This window comes from Papio anubis, unplaced genomic scaffold, assembly GCF_008728515.1.
Source record: "Papio anubis isolate 15944 unplaced genomic scaffold, Panubis1.0 scaffold1253, whole genome shotgun sequence".
NCBI lineage: Eukaryota > Metazoa > Chordata > Mammalia > Primates > Cercopithecidae > Papio > Papio anubis.
Window position 1 is genome coordinate 1 of NW_022161196.1, and position 21,181 is coordinate 21,181.

Sequence of the window (21,181 nt, forward strand, 5' to 3'; positions counted from 1 at the left end):
CAGGGGTCGGGACCGCGGGCTGCGAGGGCGGGTCAGGGGTCGGGACCGCGGGCTGCGACGGCGGGTCAGGGGTCGGGGCCGCGGGCTGCGAGGGCGGGTCGGGGGTCGAGGGGCGGGCTGCGAGGGCGGGTCAGAGGTCGGGGCCGCGGGCTGCGACGGCGGGTCGGGGATTCCGGTCGCGGCCGCGCTCAGCACTCAAACCACCGGCGACTTGCTGACAACCTTCTCGACCCGCGGGACGCAACAGACCTGCAGCTCCTCCTCCTTTTCGCGGGTGCAGCTCCCCGGCCCCGCCGCTACGCGCGCACCCGCCCCGCCCACAGCTCCCGGCAGTCCCCGCGTCGTCCCCGCAGCTGGACCACAACTCCCGCCATGCCGCGGGGCGCAGGGCCTCTGGGCGTGTGGCCCACAAGGCTTTGCGCGCCGGCGGGGCCGCTCTAGCCCCCGGTCCTCCGAGCTCGCGGCGGGCTGAGGCGGGCTCGGGGCAGGCGGCGGGGAGGCCTTGGCGGCTGTAGCGCCCCGTGGTCGGTGTCCTCGCGTTCCCACTGCGGGGTACCCCGGCTGCCCTTGTGTGGGGCCCGGCATGGGGCGGCCGAGGGGGCGTCCCCGCCGCGAGTCCCCCGGCGCGCTGGTCCCGGGAGGCCTGGCCGTTCGCCGAGGGAACCGGGCGTGTCGCGCTCCCGGGCGGAGACTGGGAAGCGCTGGTCTCGCTGCGGGGTCGGGGCCGCACGGCCAGGCCGGGGGATCCGGGTTCGGGGACGCGGCTTCTGCATTAGGGGCTGCGGGGCTTCGGGCCGGCTCCGCCGCGTCAGGGCCACCGGGAGGCCGTGGTCGTGTTGGGGGCGCCCGGACGTCAGTCCCAGCAGCGCGAGGGACGAGGGCGCTCGTTAGTTCCACACAGATTCACTTATTCTCGCCATTTATTTATTTGAGACGGAGTCTCGCCCCTGTGGCCAGGCTGCAGTGCAGGGGCGCGACCTCGGCTCGCCGCGACCTCCGCCTCCCGGGTTCAAGCGCTTCTCCTGCCTCAGCCTCCCGAGTCGCTGGGACTCCAGGCGTGAACCACCGAGCGCGGCCTTTCTTTTGTATTTTCAGTAGAGAGCGTTTCACCACGTTGGCCAGGCTGGTCTCGAACTCGTGACCTCAGCTGATCCCCCTGCCTCATGCTTGTTGTTATTTTGACACAAGCATGAGGGCCTCACTCTGTGGGCCAGGCTGGACTGCAATGGCGCGATCTCCACTCACTGCAACCTCCGCCTCCCGAGCTCAAGCCATCCTCCCTCCTCGGCCTCCCAAAGTGTTGGGACCACAGGCACACGTCATGCGCCCGGCCAGCAAATCTTTATTGAGTGCCTGCTGTATGCCAAGCAGTTGTTTTAAGTGCCATGGAGACCGCAGAGTGCAAGGTGGGCTGACCTCGGCCCGAAGGAGCTTACATTCTCGTGAGCAGCGGGGAAGAGAGACCATGAGCCGGGACCCCGGGCATGATACCGAGGCAGTGCTATGCGGAGAAACGTTGAACAACTGGCTCTCCAAGGCAAAAGGCCCTCACTCGCAGGGCACGCCGCCCCCGTGTTGTAAATACTCGCATTGTGGCTGCCAACGTGAGCCAACCAGCTCACAGATCCCTGCGAACTTCACAGTGGGCTGAGGAACTGGCATGGTCAGCTCCAGCCGCTGCTGCAATAGTTGAGGCGTGGAAAGTGCTGCCGGGAAGAAGGAAAAGGCAGGGAAGGGGGTGGGCAGCATGACGGTGGGCAGGCTGTAGGATCAAATCTGTGGTACTGATAGGCTGGGCACAGCGGCTAACGCCTGTAATCCCAGCACTTTGGGAGGCCGAGGCGGGCGGATCACTTGAGGTCAGGAGTTTGAGACCAGCCTGGGCAACGTGGTGAAATCCCGTCTATATTAAAAAATACAAAAATTAGCCGGTGTGGTGACAGGCGCCTGTAATCCCTGCTACTGGGGAGGCTGAGGCAGGAGAATCGCCTGAACCCGTGAGGCAGAGGTTGCAGTGAGCCAAGATTGCACCGCTGCACTCCAGCCTGGGTGACAGAGCAAGACTCCATCTCAGAAAAACAAAAAATCAATCAATCAATCAGTGGTCCAAGGAAGACCCTGGAGATGGAGAGATTTGAGCAAGGCCTTCCAGGAGGGGAACAGAGTTGGACCGGGTGTACCAGGCAGAAGGTATGGTGAGTGCAGAGACTGAGTCCGGAGGGACCAACACAGCCAGAGAGGGCCGGAAGGACCTGGGCGTGTAGGACCTTGCAGACTACAGCAGAGCCCACTAGAACCCCTTTCCAGGCCCCCGAATCCTCAGAATACAAGCCCTTCCTTCCTCTGAACTTTGGTGTCCTCGTCTGTAACATGGGGACTTGCCAGGCATGGGCTGGGTGCCTGGCAGAGCCTGAGAGCTGGTCCTGTCCTCACTGTCCCACGGGGACAGCGGGCCCTCTCTGGATGAGGAGGGAGGGGAGCTGGCAGGTTCCCTGTGTCCTCTCAGAAGAACAAGCCTGCCTTGTTAGAGTCTGCTGGGAACAAAGGGGCCAGCAGCGGCCGGGCGCGTGAGTCTGCGTCAGGGGGCTGGCCGCTGGACAAGGGACAGCAGTGAGCGGCCTCAGGAAAGTGGGGAGTGGCAGATCACGGAGGCCGGGAACATGAGCTGACCCTGGACGGGCCGCGAACACCTGGCCTCCCCCTCTCCTGCTGCGCCGCGTGCCAGGGACACAGAAACGGGAGGTCATCGGAGGAACCCGGCCTGGGAGCTGCCTCCCAGCTGCTGCAGCCTCACCTGCAGCCCGAGGATGTGTTTTAGGAAAGGATGGTGGGAACTTGGGGCTGGCACCATGCCTCACACCTGCCCTCCCGGTGCTGTAGGGGCAGGAGGTTGAGGCTGCCTCGTTCCCATCATCCTCTGAGCATCCTCCCCCATCGTCACTGAGCTGTGATCGCGCCACCGCACTCCAGCCTGGATGGCGGACTGAGACCTCGTCTCTGGAGAACGATGGGACTTGGATCAGCAGCAGCCACAGCAGTGACGTCCGTCATCTGGACTGTCCCCTCACTGGCTCAGCAGGCGCTTACTGTGCACCTGTACAGCGCAGGCGGTGGTCGGGATGCCTAGGGCGGCACGGGGCGCGGGCACGCCTGGCTCCTGCCTCTTTGTGTTCCTGTGTGTGCACACGTGTGTGCTCACCTGCCGGTGTGCTGTGCGGGAGTGTGTGTGTGCGCCTCATCTGCGTGTGCACCCACGTGGTGTAAACGTGCACGTGTGTGGACGTGTGTTACGTGGTAGAGCACAGCAGAGATCCTCCATAAACAACTAAGCAGGTCAGCGGGTCCTTCTAGGTTGAGGTCGCATCTGCCCTTCCAGGACCCTCCGTGCCTCTCACTCCCCTTCACCCCACAGTGTCTGAGAAAATCTTGTGAGTTCTGCCTCCAAGACAGGCCCAGAACCCACCTGCCTCTGACCACCCCATGGCAGCCCCCAGCCCAGGCCCCGTGGTGCCCACCTGGGCCGGTGTGGGTTGCCTCCCCCGGGCTTCCCTACGCCCACCTTCCTGCCCTCAGTCGATTCCTTCAAACCCAAGTCAGGCCGTGCCCTCGTCTGCTCCAGCAGAGGCCACCTGCGTGGCTCCCACCTTGCTCAGGGTAAAACCCTGTGTCCTCTGGAGTCCTCAGGGCCCTGCACGACCTGCTGGGTCAGCCCCTCCCTCCCTCCTCCTGCTCTCCCCTCCTCACCCTGCGGCAGCCACGCTGGCCTCCTTGCTGTTCCTCCGCCTCACCAGGTGCAGTCCTGCCCCACGGCCTTTGCGCAGCGATGCCCTCCCCAGACATCCCGTAGATGTCTGCACAGCTGGGCATCCCTTAAAGGTCCTCACGTCCTTCAGGCCTTTGCTAACGTTTCACCTCTTCAGGGGGCCTTCCTGGCCACCGTATGTGAAGTTCCAACTCTGCCCTGAGGTTTCATTTCTGTGATCACGTCACTGCACTCCAACCTGAGCACAGAATGAGACCCCAGGTCAAAAAATAAACGAAAGGCCAGGTGTGTGGCTCACACCTGTAATCCCCCTGCATTCTCGAGGCCAAGGTGGGCAGATCACCTGAGGTCGGGAGTTTGAGACCAGCCTGACCAACATGGAGAAAACCTCTGTCTCTACTAAAAATAGCTGCACTAGTTGGGCTGGATGGTGCCCGCCTGTAATCCCAGCTAATCAGGAGACTGGAGGCAGAGAACGCTGCCTGGGAGGCAGAGATTGTGTGAGCTGAGATCACACCACTGCACTCCAGCCTGGACAACAAGAGTGAAACTCTGTCTCAAAAAAAAAAAAAAGAAAGAAAAATAGGCTGGGCGCTGTGGCTCCAAGCCTGTAATCCCAGCACTTTGGGAGGCCGGTGACGGGCTGATCACGAGGTCAGGAGATCGAAACCATCTTGGCTAACACATGGTGAAACCCCGTCTCTACTAAAAAATACAAAAACTAGCCGGGCTTGAGGTGGCGGGCGCCTGTAGTCCCAGCTACTCTTGGGAGGCTGGAGGCAGGAGAATGGCGCGGAACCTGGGAGCATGGAGCTTGCAGTGAGCTGAGATCCGCCACTGCATCCAGCCTGGGTTGAGCCAGACTCCCCGTCTCAAAAAAAAAATTAAAAAATTAAAGAAAAAAATAATAAAAACGCAGAGATGTGGGTGTCTACAGCATCGCTTTATGGTGTCTGAGCTGGAAGCAGCCTAGAAGCTCTGAGTGAATCGTGGCATCTTTATGGGATGAAACGTTGCCCGGCAACAAAAGTGAGTGATGGACAGCTGTCACCAACACCAGGACCAACCTCACAGGCAGGGTGGGGGGCCTCATGAGTGCACCGTCCCCTTCCTGTGCTGCACAAAAGAGGCAAAGCGGGGTCTGGCTTTAGAGGCAGGGAGTGCGTTGACGGCGGAGGGAAGGAAGATGGCTGCAGGGGCTCCGGCGGGCTTCCTGGGGGCTGGAGACACAGTATTGATCCCAGAACGTCCCATGGGGTGGATAGATCCCGGTGAGCCTGGTGGCTGCAGAGTGTTGAGCCGATGGCCGTCTCCCGTGGCTCCTCCTCGCAGGCCCTGTGGACATCCCAGATGGGGCGGTCCTGGCCACTGCAGGGTGCCTAGTGGCATCCCCTGCCCTGTCCTCACTGCACGCCAGAGGCCCCAGACACCACAGGCACCTGACACCCACCACACCTGGCCAGAACCTTAGCTGGCCAACCCCACTGATCCCACCACCAGAACGGAGGGTGAGCCCCACGGGAGGAGGGCCCAGATGGAGTGAGGCCCACGAAGTGGCTGACAGGTAACTGACTTCACATTGGCAGGTCCCTGAGTGACAACCTGACTCATCCCACATGATCAGAGAGATTATGATGGGCGAGTGGAAGGCTGAAGAGTGATGTTTGAATGACAAGAGGCCGGATGCCCTTGCCTTCAGAGCGACCCCCAGGTCAGGCTGACATATGCCCGTTTCAGAGGACGATGCACAGCGTGCGTGACTCTCAGGGACGCATACGCCTGGATCAGAAAACCCCGTCTGGGCGGGCGAGGGAGGCCCGCCCGGGAAACTCACCGCAGGAAATCGTAAAGGAGCAAAAGTGGGAACAGCCTCGCCCGCCAGCAAGGCGGGCCAAAGTAGTCGATGAAGGCGGCCAGGGTGGGTGACATTGAGATTGGCAGGCGTGGGTAGGCAGGACTGTGCAGGGGCCAAGAACATTCTGGACTTGAGTCCCGGGTCCACCGCCTGCTGGCTTTGCGACCTCCGCCTCTGTCAATGGTGACAGTCATGGAACAGCTCGTGGGCTGGCACCTGTGGGCACAATGCCAGCAGCAGAGCCGTTCTGCAGGAGTGTCATCTGCTGTTATGCCAAAGACGCCCTGCCAATCTCACCCTGTACGCAGCGAGCGATTAATCAGTGCCCATCCACTAAGGCGGCATTGCTCCATCTTGACACCATGGATATTTGGGGGTCTTCTCTTGGGAGGAACAGCATTGCAGGTCTCCAGCCACTAGATGCCATCAGCACCCCTGGTCCTGGCAGCCAAGAATGTCTCCAGACATAGCCAAGTGTCCCCAGGGGCAGCAGCATCCATGGCTGAGCACTGCTGGCCCACGGGATCCGTTCTAGGCTCCACTCTCCAGACCTGGGCTGCCCGACACGGCGTCCACAGGGCCACAGGTGATGCTGGAGCCCTGGAACCGTGGACGCTCCACGCTGCGGGCAGCAAGTGCAAAACATGCCAGGCTGGGGAGACAGCATGAAAAAAAGAAGGTGAACTATCTCACCTGTAATATTTGTGTGCAGAAATGATATTATTTTGGATATGGGGTGAATAAGATATATTATTAAAATTAATTGCCGGGCGCAGTGGCTCACACCTGTAATCCCAGCACTTTGGGAGGCCGAGGCCGGCGGATCACCTGAGGTTGGGAGTTCGAGACCAGCCTGAGCAACATGGAGAAACCCTGTCTCTACGAAAAATACAAAATTAGCCAGGTGTGGTGGCAGGCGCCTGTAGTCCCAGCTACTCAGGAGGCTGAGGCAGGAGAATCACTTGAACCTGGGAGGCAGAGCAGTTGAGCCGCAGGATCATGCCATTGGCACTCCAGCCTGGGCAACAAGAGCAAAACTCCATCTCAAAAATAAAATAAAATAAATAAAATAAAAGTAATTTCACGTGTTTCTCTTTTTTTGCGACAACTACTAGAAAATTTAAAAATGGCCAAGCATGGTGGTTCATGCCTGTAAACTCAGTGCTTTGGGAGGCTTGAGACCAGGTGTTAAAGACCAGCCTGGGCAACATAGCAAGATCCCATCTCCACACACACACACAAAGAAGAAATTAGCTGTGACGCGGTGGCACCTGTCACAGTCCTAGTTACCCAAAGGCTGAGCTTGGCAAGATCACTTCAGCCTCGAAGCTGGAGGCTACAGTGAGCTATGATTGCACCACTGCACTCCAGCCTGGGTGACATGCGAACACTGTCTCTGGGAGCTCTTTATTTTGCGCTTTTGTGGGTAGGTTATGGATGATTAATCTTTATAGACTATGAGTTTTGTGAAGATGACGGAGCATTATCTCGGACATTCCGGACATCTCTTTGATTATTCGCCGATTATCTACGACTCGACATTCATTATCTTTATTTTGCGATTGCCTGATTGTTCGACATTCGATTATATTTATGGTTATTCTTCGGATTGCCTTCGATTATTCTGATTATCTTTCCTTACATTCGCCCATATTCTTCATTATCTTATTGCTATTTTGTTATCTCGACTTATCTTCGATTATCTCTGAGTTCGTTTTGATCTGCCGAGCCCGCTTGATCGATTTTGAAGACGTTTGATGATCTGATCTGCTTGATTTATTCGCGCGATTGTTCGCTTGATCTGCTTGATGCAAGCCGATATTCGCTTGATACCTGATGATCGCTTCTGATTGTTCGCTTGATCTGCCGGATCGCTGTTGATCGACGCTGATCTGCTCTGATCTGGCGATATCTGCGCTGGATATTTTTGAAGAAATGTTTGATGACGCGCTGATATTCGCTTGATTCAAGCGTCTGCTGTTCGCTTTGTCTGCTTGATCTGCGCCATCTGATCTGAAAATTATTCAAGCGTGTTTGAAGATCTGCCGGATTTATTCGTTGATGATCTGCCTGATGTCTGCGTTATTCCGCTTCTGAGTTTTGATGATCTGCCGATCTGTTGATCTGTTGATTGATTTGTTCGCTTTTGAAGATCTGTTTGATTTATTCGCTGATATTCAAGCGCGATGTCGTTTGATTCGCTGATGATCTGCCGATTCCGCCGATGTTCCGAGGACGGTTTGATATCTGCGCTGACCCGCTTGAGATCTGCCGGAGATCTGTTTGATGTTTGATGCTCCTGCCGATTCGCTGACGATCTGCTTCTGATATTCGCCTGGATGTTTGATTATTCCCGCTTGATGACGCAAAAAGATCTGCCGGATGATCTGCGATCTGCCTTGATCTGCCGATTCGCTTGAAGAGCCCGCTGGATGACGACCCGGATCTGCCGGAGATTCGCCGGATCTGCTTCTGGATGATCGCTTGATGTTCGCTGACGATCTGCCGAGGATTCGCTTTGATCTGCGCTGATCTGATTATTCTGCTCTGAGCGAGGCCCGCCTGATGTCCCGCTTCTGGATGATCTAAAAAAACATCGATCGTTACCCGCTTGCTTGATGCGTTTGATGAATGCCAAAGCGATTGTCTGATTTCTGGAAGATCTGTTCGCTGGATTGATCTGCTTGATCTTTCGAGGATCTGCTTGATCGCCGGATGATCGCCGATCGCTTTATGATCGCTTGATCTGCCGATCTGCCCGCTTGATTCGCTTGATGCTTGATCTGCTGGATGATCTGCTCTTATCGATGCTTGATTATTCGCCTGATTGACGCTTGATTTCTGCTTGATCTGATCGCCTGGATTTATTCGCTTGATGACGCTTGTTCCGCTTGTTCGCTTGATGTCGATCCGGATCGTCGGAAGATCTGCCTGATCTGCCGATCGATCTGCCTTATTGTCTGCCTGATCGCCGATGTTCGCTTGATTCGCCGAGGATCTGTTTGATCTGTGCCGATTATTCTGATCTGCGTGATGTCTGCTCGATCGCGTTTGATGATTCGCCGGATATTCTGCTCTGATCTGCCGGATCGTTTGATGTTCTGCCGATCTGCTGATGCTGGAAGGTTCTTTTGTTATTCGCCCGGATTCGCCTGACGATCTTCCGGATTATTCCGGATTATCTCGACATTCTTAATTATCTTTATTCGATTATCTCGCCGATTATTCCGCCGATTATCCTTTGTTTACTTTGTTGTTCGCCTGACCATCTCGATTATCTTCCTGCCTGATCTTTGTTATCCATCCCGCCTTTATGGATGCCTTTCCCTGTAATTAATGATGTTGTTTTCCTGATAGCTGGCGCTTTAGAGTTTGACTTGTCCTTGCCTATTAAAGCATTTTGTCCTGAAAGCCTTGTTATTGCTCTGACTGCGAGCATTGTTATTTGTTATTGCCTGAGACCGGCATACTGCAGTTACCCTGTTACCGCCCGAGACGGTTGTTACTGTAGTTACTCCTGTTACTGCCCGAGACCCTTGTTACTGCAGTTACTCCTGTTACTGCCTGAGACCCTTGTTACTGCAGTTACTCCTGTTACTGTTTTCTTGAGACGTTGTTACTGCAGTTACCCCTGTTACGTTCGAGACGTTGTTACTGCAGTTACTCCTGTTACTGCTTGAGAGGGTTACCGAGACGGTTGTTACCGCAGTTACCCTGTTACTGCTCGAGACCCTTTGTTACTGCAGTTACTCCCTGTGCTACTGCTCGAGACCCTTTGTTATCGCAGTTACTCCTGTTACTGCCCGATAGTTGTTACTGCAGTTACTTCCTGTTACTGCCCGAGACGGTTGTTACTGCAGTTACCCTGTTACGTTTGAGACGGGTTGTTACCGCAGTTATTGTTACTGCCGGACGGTTGTTACCGCAGTTTACCCTGTTACTGCCCGACGGTTGTGCCACTGCAGTTACCCCTGTTACTGCCCGAGACCCTTGTTACTGCAGTTACCTCACATTGCCGAGATCGTTGGTTACTGCAGTTACTCCTGTTACGTTCGGTGACTTGTTACTGCAGTTACCTGTTACTGCCCGACCCTTGTTACTGCAGTTACCCTGTTACTGCCCGAGACTTGTTACTGCAGTTACTCCTGTGCCATTGCCCGAGACGGTTGTTACTGCAGTTACCCTGTTAATGTCTTCGAGACCCTTTGTGCCATTGCAGTTACTTCCCTGTTACTGCCCTCGAGACCGTTGTTACTGCAGTTACTCCTGTTACTGCTCGACCGTTGTTACTGCAGTTACCCTGTTACTGCCCTCGAGTTGTTACTGCAGTTACCCTGTTACTGCCCGAGACCTGTGCCATTGAGTTGCCATTCTGTAACTGCCCGGTGACCCTTGTTACTGCAGTTACCCTCTGTTACTGCCTGAGACCCTTGTTACTGCAGTTACTCCTGTTAATGTTCGAGACGGTTGTTACCGGTTACTCCTGTTACTGCCCGAGACCCTTGTTACTGCAGTTAGTCCTGTTACTGCCCGAGACGGTTGTTACTGCAGTTACTCCTGTTACTGCCCGAGACGGTTGTTACTGCAGTTACTCCTGTTACTGCCCGAGACGGTTGTTACTGCAGTTACTCCTGTTACTGCCCGAGACGTTGTTACTGCAGTTACTCCTGTTACTGCTTGAGACGGTTGTTACTGCAGTTACTCCTGTTACTGCTCGAGACGGTTGTTACTGCAGTTACTCCTGTTACTGCCCGAGACGGTTGTTACTGCAGTTACTCCCAGCATTGCCGAGACGGTTGTTACCGTAGTTACTCCTGTTACGTTCGACCATATACGTAGTTACCCCAGCTACTGCCCGACGGTTGTTACCGCAGTTACCCTGTGCCATTGCTTGAGAGGGTTGTTACCGCAGTTACTCCTGTTACTGCCCGAGATTTGTTGTTACTGTAGTTACTCCTGTTACTGCCCGAGACGGTTATACTGCAGTTACCCTGTTACTGCCTCGAGACCTTGTTACTGCAGTTACTCCTGTTACTGCCTGACCCTTTGTTACTGCAGTTACTCCTGTTACTGCCTCGAGATATTGTTACTGCAGTTACCCTGTTACTGCTCCGGAGACGGTTGTGCCAGTAGCTACCCTGTTACTGCTTGAGACGGCTGTTACTGGAAAGTTACCCCAGCCACGTTGGAGACGGTTGTTACCGCGGTTACCCTGTTAACACTGACGATTGGCGCGACAGAACACCTGACACGGAGATGGTTGTTACTGCAGTTACTCCTGTTACTGCCCGAGACCGTTGTTACTGCAGTTACTCCTGTTACTGCCTGAGACGGTCATAAGACTGAAGGAAGGGACGAAGTTGAAAATGATAACAAGAAACAAAAGAAACTTTTAAATAGAAATGAAAACTTAAGACAAAAGGAACTTTTAAAGGAAGGGCAACATGGGGAAGAAGAAAAGAGAAGAAAAGAGAAGAAAAGAGAGACGAAGGGGCCGGGCGTGGTGGCTCACGCCTGTGATCCCAGCACTTTGGGAGGCCGAGGTGGGAGGATCACAAGGTCAGGAGATTGAGACCAGTCTGAGAAACACAGATAAACCCTGTCTCTACTAAAAATAGAAAATTCGCCAGGCGTGGGGGCACACGCCTCTAATCCCCGCTACTCGGGAGGCTGAGGCAGGAGGATCCCTTGAACCTGGGAGGTGGAGGTTGTGGTGAGCTGAGATCGCGCCACTGCACTCCAGCCTGGGCGACAGGAGTGAAACTGCATCAAAAAAAAAAAAAAAAAAAAAAAAAGGAAGAAGAGGAGAAAAGGTCTCCCTGATCTTAATGAGCAGAGGCTGCTTCTTGAGCTTCTACAGCCCTTTGTATTTATTGGGTAACAAGAGCAGGGAGGAGGAGGTAAGGATTGATCAGCTGTTTAATTGACCACAGGTTCATGTTGTTACTGGCAGGCTTCAGTTATGCCTAATCATAAGAAACACTCGTGCCTGGATGGTGACGGCCTCGGCAGCCCTTGTGCGCAGCAGACGCAGTGTGTCAGTTTGCCAACATTCTGCATTTGTGAGAACAGTTTGCTGTTTACTCCTATAGCCCCCGGTGCTGTACTGAGTTGATCATTCTTTCGGCCTCTAACACGCCCCTTCGCCCACGTTTTCTCCATAGCGACGTGCCCTCTGCACTCACGTAAGTTGCACTTACCTGCCTGCCTGTCTCGAGGGAAAGGGAGGACGAGGAACTTGTCTGTTCTGTCCCCTCCCGTTTTCCCAGCACCTGAGCAGGGCCTGGCCCCAAATAAACACTGGCTGAATTCCTATTTACAGCGAGAACAAGGGTCTCGGGATCACCTACAGCGTCACCTTCCAGGACACCGAGCAGGGCAGTGACGTCCCTCCCCTGCAGCCGGCAGCTGGGCAGGTGGACGTGGGACCGGCGCCTGGCCTCTCATCCAGTCCAGCCTCCCTTTTTTTCACTGTTGAGATTTAGTCTCTTCTGTCCAACAGACAGGATTAAAATCAGGGCTCCTCTGCATGTGCGTTGAATTCATTTGCATCTCATTTGCAAGCTCTTTGCTTGGCAGTTGAGACAAGCTCCGAGCTGAAGACAGAGGTGATAGAATCTGGTGCGATCGGATCAGAAGGGGACTGGAGGCTGGAGGGGTCCCAGCTCGGCTGCCGGCCCTCAGCGTCCTCACAGCAACACGCTGTTGGCTTGGCCGGCTTCCTGTCCTGCCTTCCCTGTGTTAGCTTTTGGTTCCACCCCACGTAAAATGGGGAGACGGAGGCAGGTGGGGCCAGTCCTGGCTGGAACCTGGTTGTAGGGGTCTGACAGCCCATGTCACAGAGGGGAAACTGAGTCAATTGGGGCTGGAACCAAGGTCTCTGGCTGTCTGCCCTTCGTGGCTGTCTAGTGTGGCCTGGACCTGGTGACACGGATGTGAGGAGGGATAGAGTTGGGGGAAGAACTTCTAGGCTCTCATCTCCTCTGTCTCTCTAGCCCTGGGAGCCCTGGCCCTGCTCTTCTGGCTGAGCAGCGTTGACTGGCCGAGGGAGGTTGAGGTCTTTCCCCCTCTCCCTCCTCAGCACCCATTCCTGCTGTGTCTCTGGAGTTTGTGCTGCCTCTGGAAACAAGCACACGGTGTGCCCAGGGCTGGGCGGTGACAGGGCCTGTGGGCTGGGGGCCCTCGTGACCGAAGAAGGAGCCAGTGAGGGTTGATTTGCTGGCAGAGGCATCTCGGGTAGAGAGAGCTCAGGCAGAGGCCAAGGTGGGGACCAGCTTAGGGGCTCGAGGGAGAGCCAGCAGGCCCGGATGGCCAGAGTAGAGCAGCAAAGGGGACAGGAACAGGATGAGAGGGCAGGGGGAGGTGGGGACAAGGCCATGGAGGGCCTGTGTGCCATGGTGAGCGTTTGGGTTTTATACTGAGGGCTGCAGGGATCCACACGATAATTCTTTTTTTTTTTTTTTTGAGACGGAATCTCACTCTGTTGCCCAGGCTGGAGGGCAGTGGCGCGAACTCGGCTCACTACAAGCTCCGCCTCCCGGGTTCCCGCCATTCTCCTGCCTCAGCCTCCCGAGTAGCTGGGACTACAGGCGCCGCCACCGCGCCCGGCTAGTTTTTTGTATTTTTAGTAGAGACGGGGTTTCACCGTGTTAGTCAGGATGATCTCGATCTCCTGACCTTGTGATCCGCCCGTCTCGGCTTCCCAAAGTGCTGGGATTACAGGCGTGAGCCACAGCGCCCGGCCCTATACGAGAATTCTAAGTGTTTCCGGAAAGTTGCTCTAGGATGAGAACCCAGAGGCACTTAGCCCGAAGCTTTGATATTAAATCTGAGTCCGAGAACCCTGGGTTCAAGTCCTGGATCCCCTGATGAGTTACTGAGGGACTCAGTGCATGTTACTGTCTCCCAGAGCCTCAGTTTCCCCATCTGTAACAACACATTAGGGTTTGTGGCAGTGCCTCCCTCACCGAGATGCTGTGATAACGAGACAAGAAGATGCCTGCGGGGCGGGGGGTGGTGGTTCACGCCTGTAATCCCAGCACTCTGGGAGGCTGAGGCAGGTGGATTATCTGAGGTCAGAAGTTCGAGACCAGCCCGGCCAACCAACCTGACTCTACTAAAAATAGAGTCAGGTTGTCCCAGCTACTCCGAAGGTTGAGACAGGAGAATCGCTTAAACCCAGGAGGCGGAGGTTGCAGTGAGCTGAGATGGTGCCACTGCACTCCAGCCTGGGCGACAGAGCGAGACTCCGTCTCAAAAAAAAAAAAAAAGAAAAAAAAATTACACTGCAAAAGGCTCCAAAAAATACAGAAACGAACAAGGAGGAGACAGGAACGTGCCTCCCATTTGGCAGTTTTCTGAGCCTCTTCTTGGAGCCTCACACAGTGGTCGCCTTCAGTGAATCAAAATCCATCGCGGTTTAAATCCCGCAGACTTCTGGAGGCAGTGAGGGCGGCTCTCACCTCCCCTCTGTCCTCGCCGGTGCCCCAGGGCCTGTGCACAGGTGTCCCTCACGCTGACGTGCGCTCCTCACAGGTCTCTGCACGCTGCCTCCTCACCTGCTTGGGGACGGTTCGGTTTTACCCTCTCCGCGGGTCTCGCCTGCACCCACACTGCCACCCTGAACCCCAAACCCGTCTGCGTTTTCAATCACACTCAGTGCCTCCTCATACACCAGACTGTATTCACTTATCACATTTACTGACGACTTTCTCATCTTGAGAACATCTCCTTCTTTTCTGTCTGTTCCTGTCCAGTTCTCACCACCCCAAACAGAAACTGGTACACAGTAGGTGCCCAGCACGTGCTTATGGGAGGAATGAGTGACAGGATGAGGCAGTAATGCTTCTTGGCGCAGAGTTGCAACTCCCAGAGTTGTGAACTTGCTGTATGACCTTGGGCCGTGCCTCAGTTTCCCCAGGTGTAGAAATGGGGGCACGCTGCCCACGACCCCACCAGTCCCTCCTGTTGTGAGGCTGTGGGTGTCATGTTTGCAGGTCTAGTTCCCTGGGGCCGGCCCTGGCCCCAGCTGCCCAGCTCTGCCGGCTCCCGGGAGACACATTCTGCTGACACCGGACTCTTTCCTGGACTGTCCAGCCGCCTGGCCGACACTCGATCCCGGCCCCACTTCCAGGCCAGTGTCCGGCCGACCAGCCTGCCTCAGGCCAGGGCCCCACGACTCCCTGCTGTGGGACAAGGGGCTGTCTGTGCAGCTGTGGTCGTGGGAGGGTGTGGTGAGGCCGTGAAGGTGGGGACGGTGCCTGGGCCTGTGGCCGCCAGAGCTGCTGAGGCTCAGGAGGTAGCACCAGGCCCCGTGGGTGCTGCCGGGGCCATCGCCTGCCCACCATGGGGACCCTCAGCTGCGACCCCGCCCCACGGTTGGCCACAGCCCCCCTTGGCCGGCGAGTGACGGAGGGCCAGATTCCGGAGACCGGCCTGAGGAAGTCCTGTGGGACAGCCACCCTGGAGAACGGTGCGTGCCAGCCACGGGGGACAGGTGGGACCCTTTCCTGCTCCATTCCCCCCACTTCTGGGGCTTCTGGAATGTTCTGGGAGCCCAGCAGGAGGCAAGAGTTTCAGGCAAGTCCTTGCCTTCCCCCAAACCTCAGTTTTCCTTCCGGCAGGATGGGTGTGGACACGGGGTTGCCTGGGCCCCGAGTATGTTTCTGTCCAACGGAAGCTGAGTGTTTTGTGGGCCGGGCCCTTTCCAGGGGCTGTGGGTACAGCAGGGGGCAAAGCCACAGCGATCATGCGGGAGACGTGGGGAGGAGGGAACGTTTCCAGCGTGGCCCTCGGGGATGGGCGCCGTAGACAACGCGGGGCAGGGCAAGGGGCGCGTGTGCGGAGGCTGCTCTGCTGGGAACCACGTCAGCTGCTGGCCTCGGTGAGGGCCCGGCCCGGGCCGCAGTTTCCTCAGCAGAAGCAGCTGGAGTCAAGCCCCGAGCCAGGTCCTCGGGTTCTGTGGTCTCTCCTGACCCCTGTGGCAATGAGATTCCGCAGAAGCCACAACACGTGGCGTCTGTGACCGTGTAGCTCTGGGGGGCTCAGGCCTCAGTTTCCCCACCTCTGTGTATCGCTGTGCCTGTGCCTCAGTTTCCCCATCTGTGACTGTGTATCTCTGGGAGGCTCAGGCCTCAGTTTCCCCACCTCTGTGTATCTCTGCCTGGGCCTCAGTTTCCCCATCTGTGACCGTGTAGCCTGGGGTGCTCAGGCCTCAGTTTCCCACCTCTGTGTACCTCTGTGCCTGTGCCTCAGTTTCCCCATCTCTGACCATGTATCTCTGGGAGGCTCAGGCCTCAGTTTCCCCACCTCTGTGTATCTCTGCCTGGGCCTCAATTTCCCCATCTGTGACTGTGTATGTCTGCCTGGGCCTCAGTTTCCCCATCTGTGACCGTGTAGCTCTGGGAGGCTCAGGCCTCAGTTTCCCCACCTCTTTGTATCTCTGTGCCTGGCCCTAGCTTCCATCTGTGACCATGTATCTCTGGGAGGCTCAGGCCTCAGTTTCCCCATCTGTGACTGTGTATCTCTGCCTGGGCCTCAGTTTCCCCATCTGTGAACGTGCACCTCTCCCTGGGCCTTAGTTTCCCCATTGGTGACCATGTATCTCTGGGAGGATCAGGCCTCAGTCTCCCCATCTGTGACCGTGCAGCTCTGCCTGGGCCTCATCTCCCCATCTGTGAACGTGTATCTCTGGGAGGCTCAGGCCCCAGTCTCCCCATCTGTGCCCCAGGGTGAGGGCCGCTACAGCCCAGCCTTCCCTCCCCTGCCCCTTCTCTCCCCGGCTGGATGCGCATTTGATCTGTTTTGACGGATGCAGCCGGATCTGAAATGGATTGACGGATTTGAATACGGATTGACCCTCCCTCCTTGCCTCCCCCAGGACATGTCTGACTCACAATGCAGGCATCATATTTTGTCTCCAGAGGGGCAGCAGCCTCTTGGTCCCCGGGGCCCCCAATCCTCATCATGGAGGGAGAGGGGAACCCAGGCTAAGGCTCAGGAGCTGGGTCCAGGGCTCCTTCCTTGGGGAATCTGGGCCCAGGTGGTGACCTGAGGGCTTTGGGCTGCAGGCTCAGGGCCAGGCTTGTACGTCCTGCCGTCCACTGTGGGCTTCATCAACCACGACTGCACCAGGGTGGCCAGTCCCGCCTACTCACTCGTCCGGAGGCCCAGTGAGGGTAAGGTGGGTGGGTGGGCGGGCGGCTGGGGGCTTCCCTGATCCTCCAATTTCCCCCCGGGGCACCGATGGGTCTCCTTACCCCTTAGATCCAGGCCCCCAGTTAGCGCAGCAGGAAGCAGGCAGGGCTGGGCTCTACGACTTGCTCCACCTCCTACTTGCTGTGAGACCTCAGGCAAGCTGCTGTCCCTGTTTTTTCACTGATAAAGAGAATGGAAGGAGAAAGAGCGTTGTAGGGAGGTGAAGACCTGTACCTGCCTTCCCGCGTTTGCAATTCCTTGCTGCTCAGGCAAATTGCTTAAGTGCTCTGCAACTCAGTTTCTGTTAAAAGTTAACAATACTAGGCCGGGCGCGGTGGCTCACGCCTGTAATCCCAGCACTTTGGGAGGCCGAGACGGACAGATCACGAGGTCAAGCGATCGAGACCATCCTGGCTAACACGGTGAAACCCCGTCTCTACTAAAAATACAAAAAAATTAGCCGGGTGTGGTGCAGGTGCCTGTAGTCCCAGCTACTAGGGAGGCTGAGGCAGGAGAATGGCGTGAACCCGGGAGCAGAGATTGCAGTGAGCCGAGATCACGCCCCTGCACTCCAGCCTGGGCGACAGAGTGAGATTCTGTCTCAAAAAAAAAAAAGTAGCTGCAAAGCTGGGTGTGGTACTGTGTGCCTGTGGTCTCAGCTGCTGGGGAGGCTCAGGCGGGAGGATCACTTAAACCAGGAGGTCGAGGCTGCCGTGAGCTACGATCACACCACTGCACTCCAGCCTGGGCGACAGAGTGAGACCTCGTCTTAAAACAAATTTAAAAAAAAGAAAAAATAGTAGCCACAGTGATGCATAGCGATTAGTAAGGGCTCAGTAAACGTGAGCTGTCGGGTGTGAGGCTGAGCCCGTTTTTCCATCATGAAGGTGGGGGCTCCTCAGGCGTGGCCCATCTCACAGGGCTCTCGTGTATCTCTGTGGACATTCCTGGCTGCTTGTGCAGTGCACAGGCGGAGGGCAGCACGGCGGAGAGTTTGGTTCAGCACGGCGGGAGGGCAGCACGGCGGGAGGGCAGGCAAGGAGTGCACCGGCTCGCTGTGCCACGGGCTGGTGGCCTTGCCCTGTGGTGCTTGCTTCTGTCTAGAATGGGCGCAGTGGCTGCGATGGGCTCTGACGAGTGACGTGGCTCAGGCGTGGACCGCGCCTGGTGCACAGGGAGCTGCTGGTGTGCATTAGTGGTGCTGCTACCACAGGCCAGCGGATCTCAGTGTTCCCAAATTCCACCCCTCCATCAGTGCTCGCCACAATTCCTGGGACAGAGACAGCATGGGGAGCCTGGTGGCGTGGGAATCGTGCACACTTTGCTAAAGGCCCAGGATAGGCTTCCTGGAAGTGGAGCATGGGATCTGGGTTTTGTAGGATGAGTAGGAGTTCGGTGGAGCCCTCAGAAGAACTGAACTCCAGGCAGAGCATGCTTTGTAGGCTGAGGTCTAGAGATGAGCAATGTCACGATGATCTGGGGTGTGTTCATTCTCACGGGGCACTGCGCCAGGGGTTGGGGAGGGCAGAAGAAAAGGCAGGAAGGTTCCAGGTGCAGGACAGAGGCTAAGATCAGTGCTTCAGCATGGGGGGGTCCTGATGGCCAAGCCCTGCACAGTGAGCACTTTGAGGTGAGTCTATGGTCACGTGAGCGAGGCCCAGGCATCTGCAGTGGGGCGATGGGATTATAATCAGGGATTTCTCTTTTCTTTTTTTTTTGAGACGGAGTCTCGCTCTGTCACCCAGGCTGGAGTGCAGTGGCGTGATCTCGGCTCACTGGCACCCACCACCACACCTGGTTAATTTTTTGTACATTTAGTAGAGACGGGGTTTTACCATGTTATCCAGGATGGTCTCGATCTCCTGACCACGTGATCCACGGCCTCAGTCTCCCAAAGTGCTGGGATTACAGGCAGGAGCCACCACACCTGGCCATGATCAAGGCTTTTTTTGAGACGGAGTCTCGCTGTCGGGCCCAGGTTGAGTGCAGTGGCTGGATCTCAGCTCACTGCAAGCCCGGCCTCCTGCTCCCGCTATTCTTCCTGCCTCAGCCTCCCGAGTAGCTGGGACCACATGCCACCTCGCCTGGCTAATTTTTTGTGTTTTTAGTAGAGACGGGGTTTCACTGCAGCTAGCTAGGATGGTCTCGATCTCCTGACCTTGTGATCTCGGCCTGCCTCGGTTTCAAAGTGCTGGATTACAGGCTTGAGCCACCGCTACCGCCAAAGGTTTCTAATATAAAATTAGCAGTGCTGCAGGAAGCCTGTGGTCCCAGCTGTTCAGAGGCTGAGGTGGAGGGATTGCTTGGAGCCCAGGAGGTGGGAGGCTGCAGTGACATGAGCCACTGCACTGCCAGCCTGCTGCATGGAGGGAGACGCCATCTCCAGCCTCTGCAGTCCCGGGGGACTGTATCGGGGCCGCCTAAGCAGACCCCGTCCCTCCTGCCAGTCAAAGAAGAAACGATGAGGCTGTGGCTATGGGTCAGTGGACCACCCTTGAGCATGTGGCCAGTGAGCCTGCCTTGGGGACCACAGCGGCACTGCCTGTGGCAGGAGGTCTGGAGCCGTGTCTGGGCCACACTGCGCCACGGACTCCCAGTGGGAGGGCTGTCGATGACGTTTCTTCTCACCCGTGGCCTCGCTGCCACGTGTACTCGAGGTGTGCACAGGCGGTCTGTGGGCCGCGAACACCGGTCAGCTGCTACACGCAGGTGCCCGCATCCGGCTGCCTGATGTGCTTCTTTGGCATGGTAATACGACATCATGGCAACCGGTCCCAGTCACGAACTGCAAGGGCCCAGGATCACTCCCTTCTGCAGATCCTCTCACGGTTTTATTTTTCAAGAATATACTGACGCAGGGAAAATAAGGCTTAGGGATAAATGACTTGGGCTAAGGTCATCGCTCACGAGAGGCCCTGCTGGATTTAAACGGTCCAACGCCAAGCCCCCTCTTTTGAGACGGAGTCTCGCTGTGTCACCCAGGCTGGAGTGCAGTGGCCGATCTCACTACTGTAAGCTCTCCCAGGTTCAGGCCATTCTGCCTCTGGCCTCCCAGTAGCTGGGACTACAGGCCTCCCCGCCACCACCAAGTATTTTTGTATTTTAGTGAGACGGGGTTTCACCATGTTAGCCAGGATGGTCTCGATCTCCCCGATCTCGCGGATCCTCCTCGCCTCGGCCTCCCCAGTGCTGGATTAAGCAGGCTTGAGCCACCGCTACTGGCCAAGCTCCTCTTAAGCATGAGACTTGCCAACAAGCCCAGGCGCTGGCTCAGGGCCTAGTTGCTCTTGTTACTCTTACTTTACGTACAGTTTTTTTTTTGGAGACTCCGTCTTGCTCTGTTGCCCAGGCTGGAGTGCCACGGCACGATCACAGCTCACTGCAGCCTCAACCTCCCGGGCTCAAGTGATCCTCCCGCTTCAGCCTTCTGAGGAGCTGGGACCCCAGGTGCCTGCCAACATGCGTGGCTAAGTTTTAAATTTTTAGATGGGACGGGATCTCACTGTGTTGCCCATGCTGGTCTCAAACCTGAGCCTTGGCGGGTCTTCCTAAGCTCGGGCTAGTCTTCCTCTTCGAAAACGCCAGATCACGGTTGTGTACCACCACACACCTGCTTCCACTATGTCCAGTTCCAGCAAACCCAGGAGCTGGTTCTCCAGCCCACACCTGCGCAGAGGTTAGAGGGGCAGAGGGGACTACAAACAGCAGCAGAGCAGAGCGCGCAGGAAGCACTTCGATTGTGAGGAGACAGAAGAACTGGTTGAGACAGTCAGAGCAGAGACCTGAGGCCACTCAGCTCAGGCAGCCACAACTCAGGGCCCCCGGGATGACCACTCCGAGATGGGGCTGGGGTGGCCTCTGACCTGGTGGGAGTGTCTCGGGGCCAACAGGGGCACTGATGCCGGGAGGTGGGGCAGGCACTGTCTTCGGAGTCACTCCCAGCACTCCGGGTTCCTCTCCCCAGCACCACCTCAGGACACCAGCCCGGGCCCCATCTACTTCTTGGACCCCAAAGTCACACGCTTTGGCCGCAGCTGCACCCCCGCCTACTCCATGCAGGGCCGGGCCAAGTCTCGGGGTGAGTACCCCATGCAGCCGCACGAGGACCTGCTTTCCGGGGTCTCAGCGACTCTCCTGCCCTGTCCTCCCTCTCCCTCTTATCCTTGGAGTTCTTCGAATGCCAGTGTCTTTGGAGTGATCAAATCCAAGGGACACGGAGGAGGGGCCACCATTCCAGTGCCCACAGGGGCTGGGGGAACTGAATGAGTGAAGTGGGTCAGGGTCACGGAGGCCCTGGGCACACATGACCACAGGGGCAGCCGGCCTTGGTGTCAGAAGGTGAGAGGTGAATGGGGATTGTGGCAAAT

The 21,181-nt window shown here is 56.7% G+C and overlaps 1 protein-coding gene across 1 annotated transcript; it reads left to right on the forward strand.

Moving 5' to 3' along the window:
- Positions 1-14,706: 14,706 nt before the first annotated feature.
- On the forward strand, positions 14,707-20,892 carry LOC101005710 (outer dense fiber protein 3-like protein 2; the record flags this gene model as incomplete). Its single annotated transcript, XM_031661294.1, has 3 exons — positions 14,707-15,090; positions 16,688-16,795; positions 20,779-20,892. Coding segments are annotated over exons 1-3 (349 nt in total), but the record flags the coding sequence as incomplete, so codon positions are not given.
- Between the last annotated feature and the right edge of the window lie 289 nt (positions 20,893-21,181).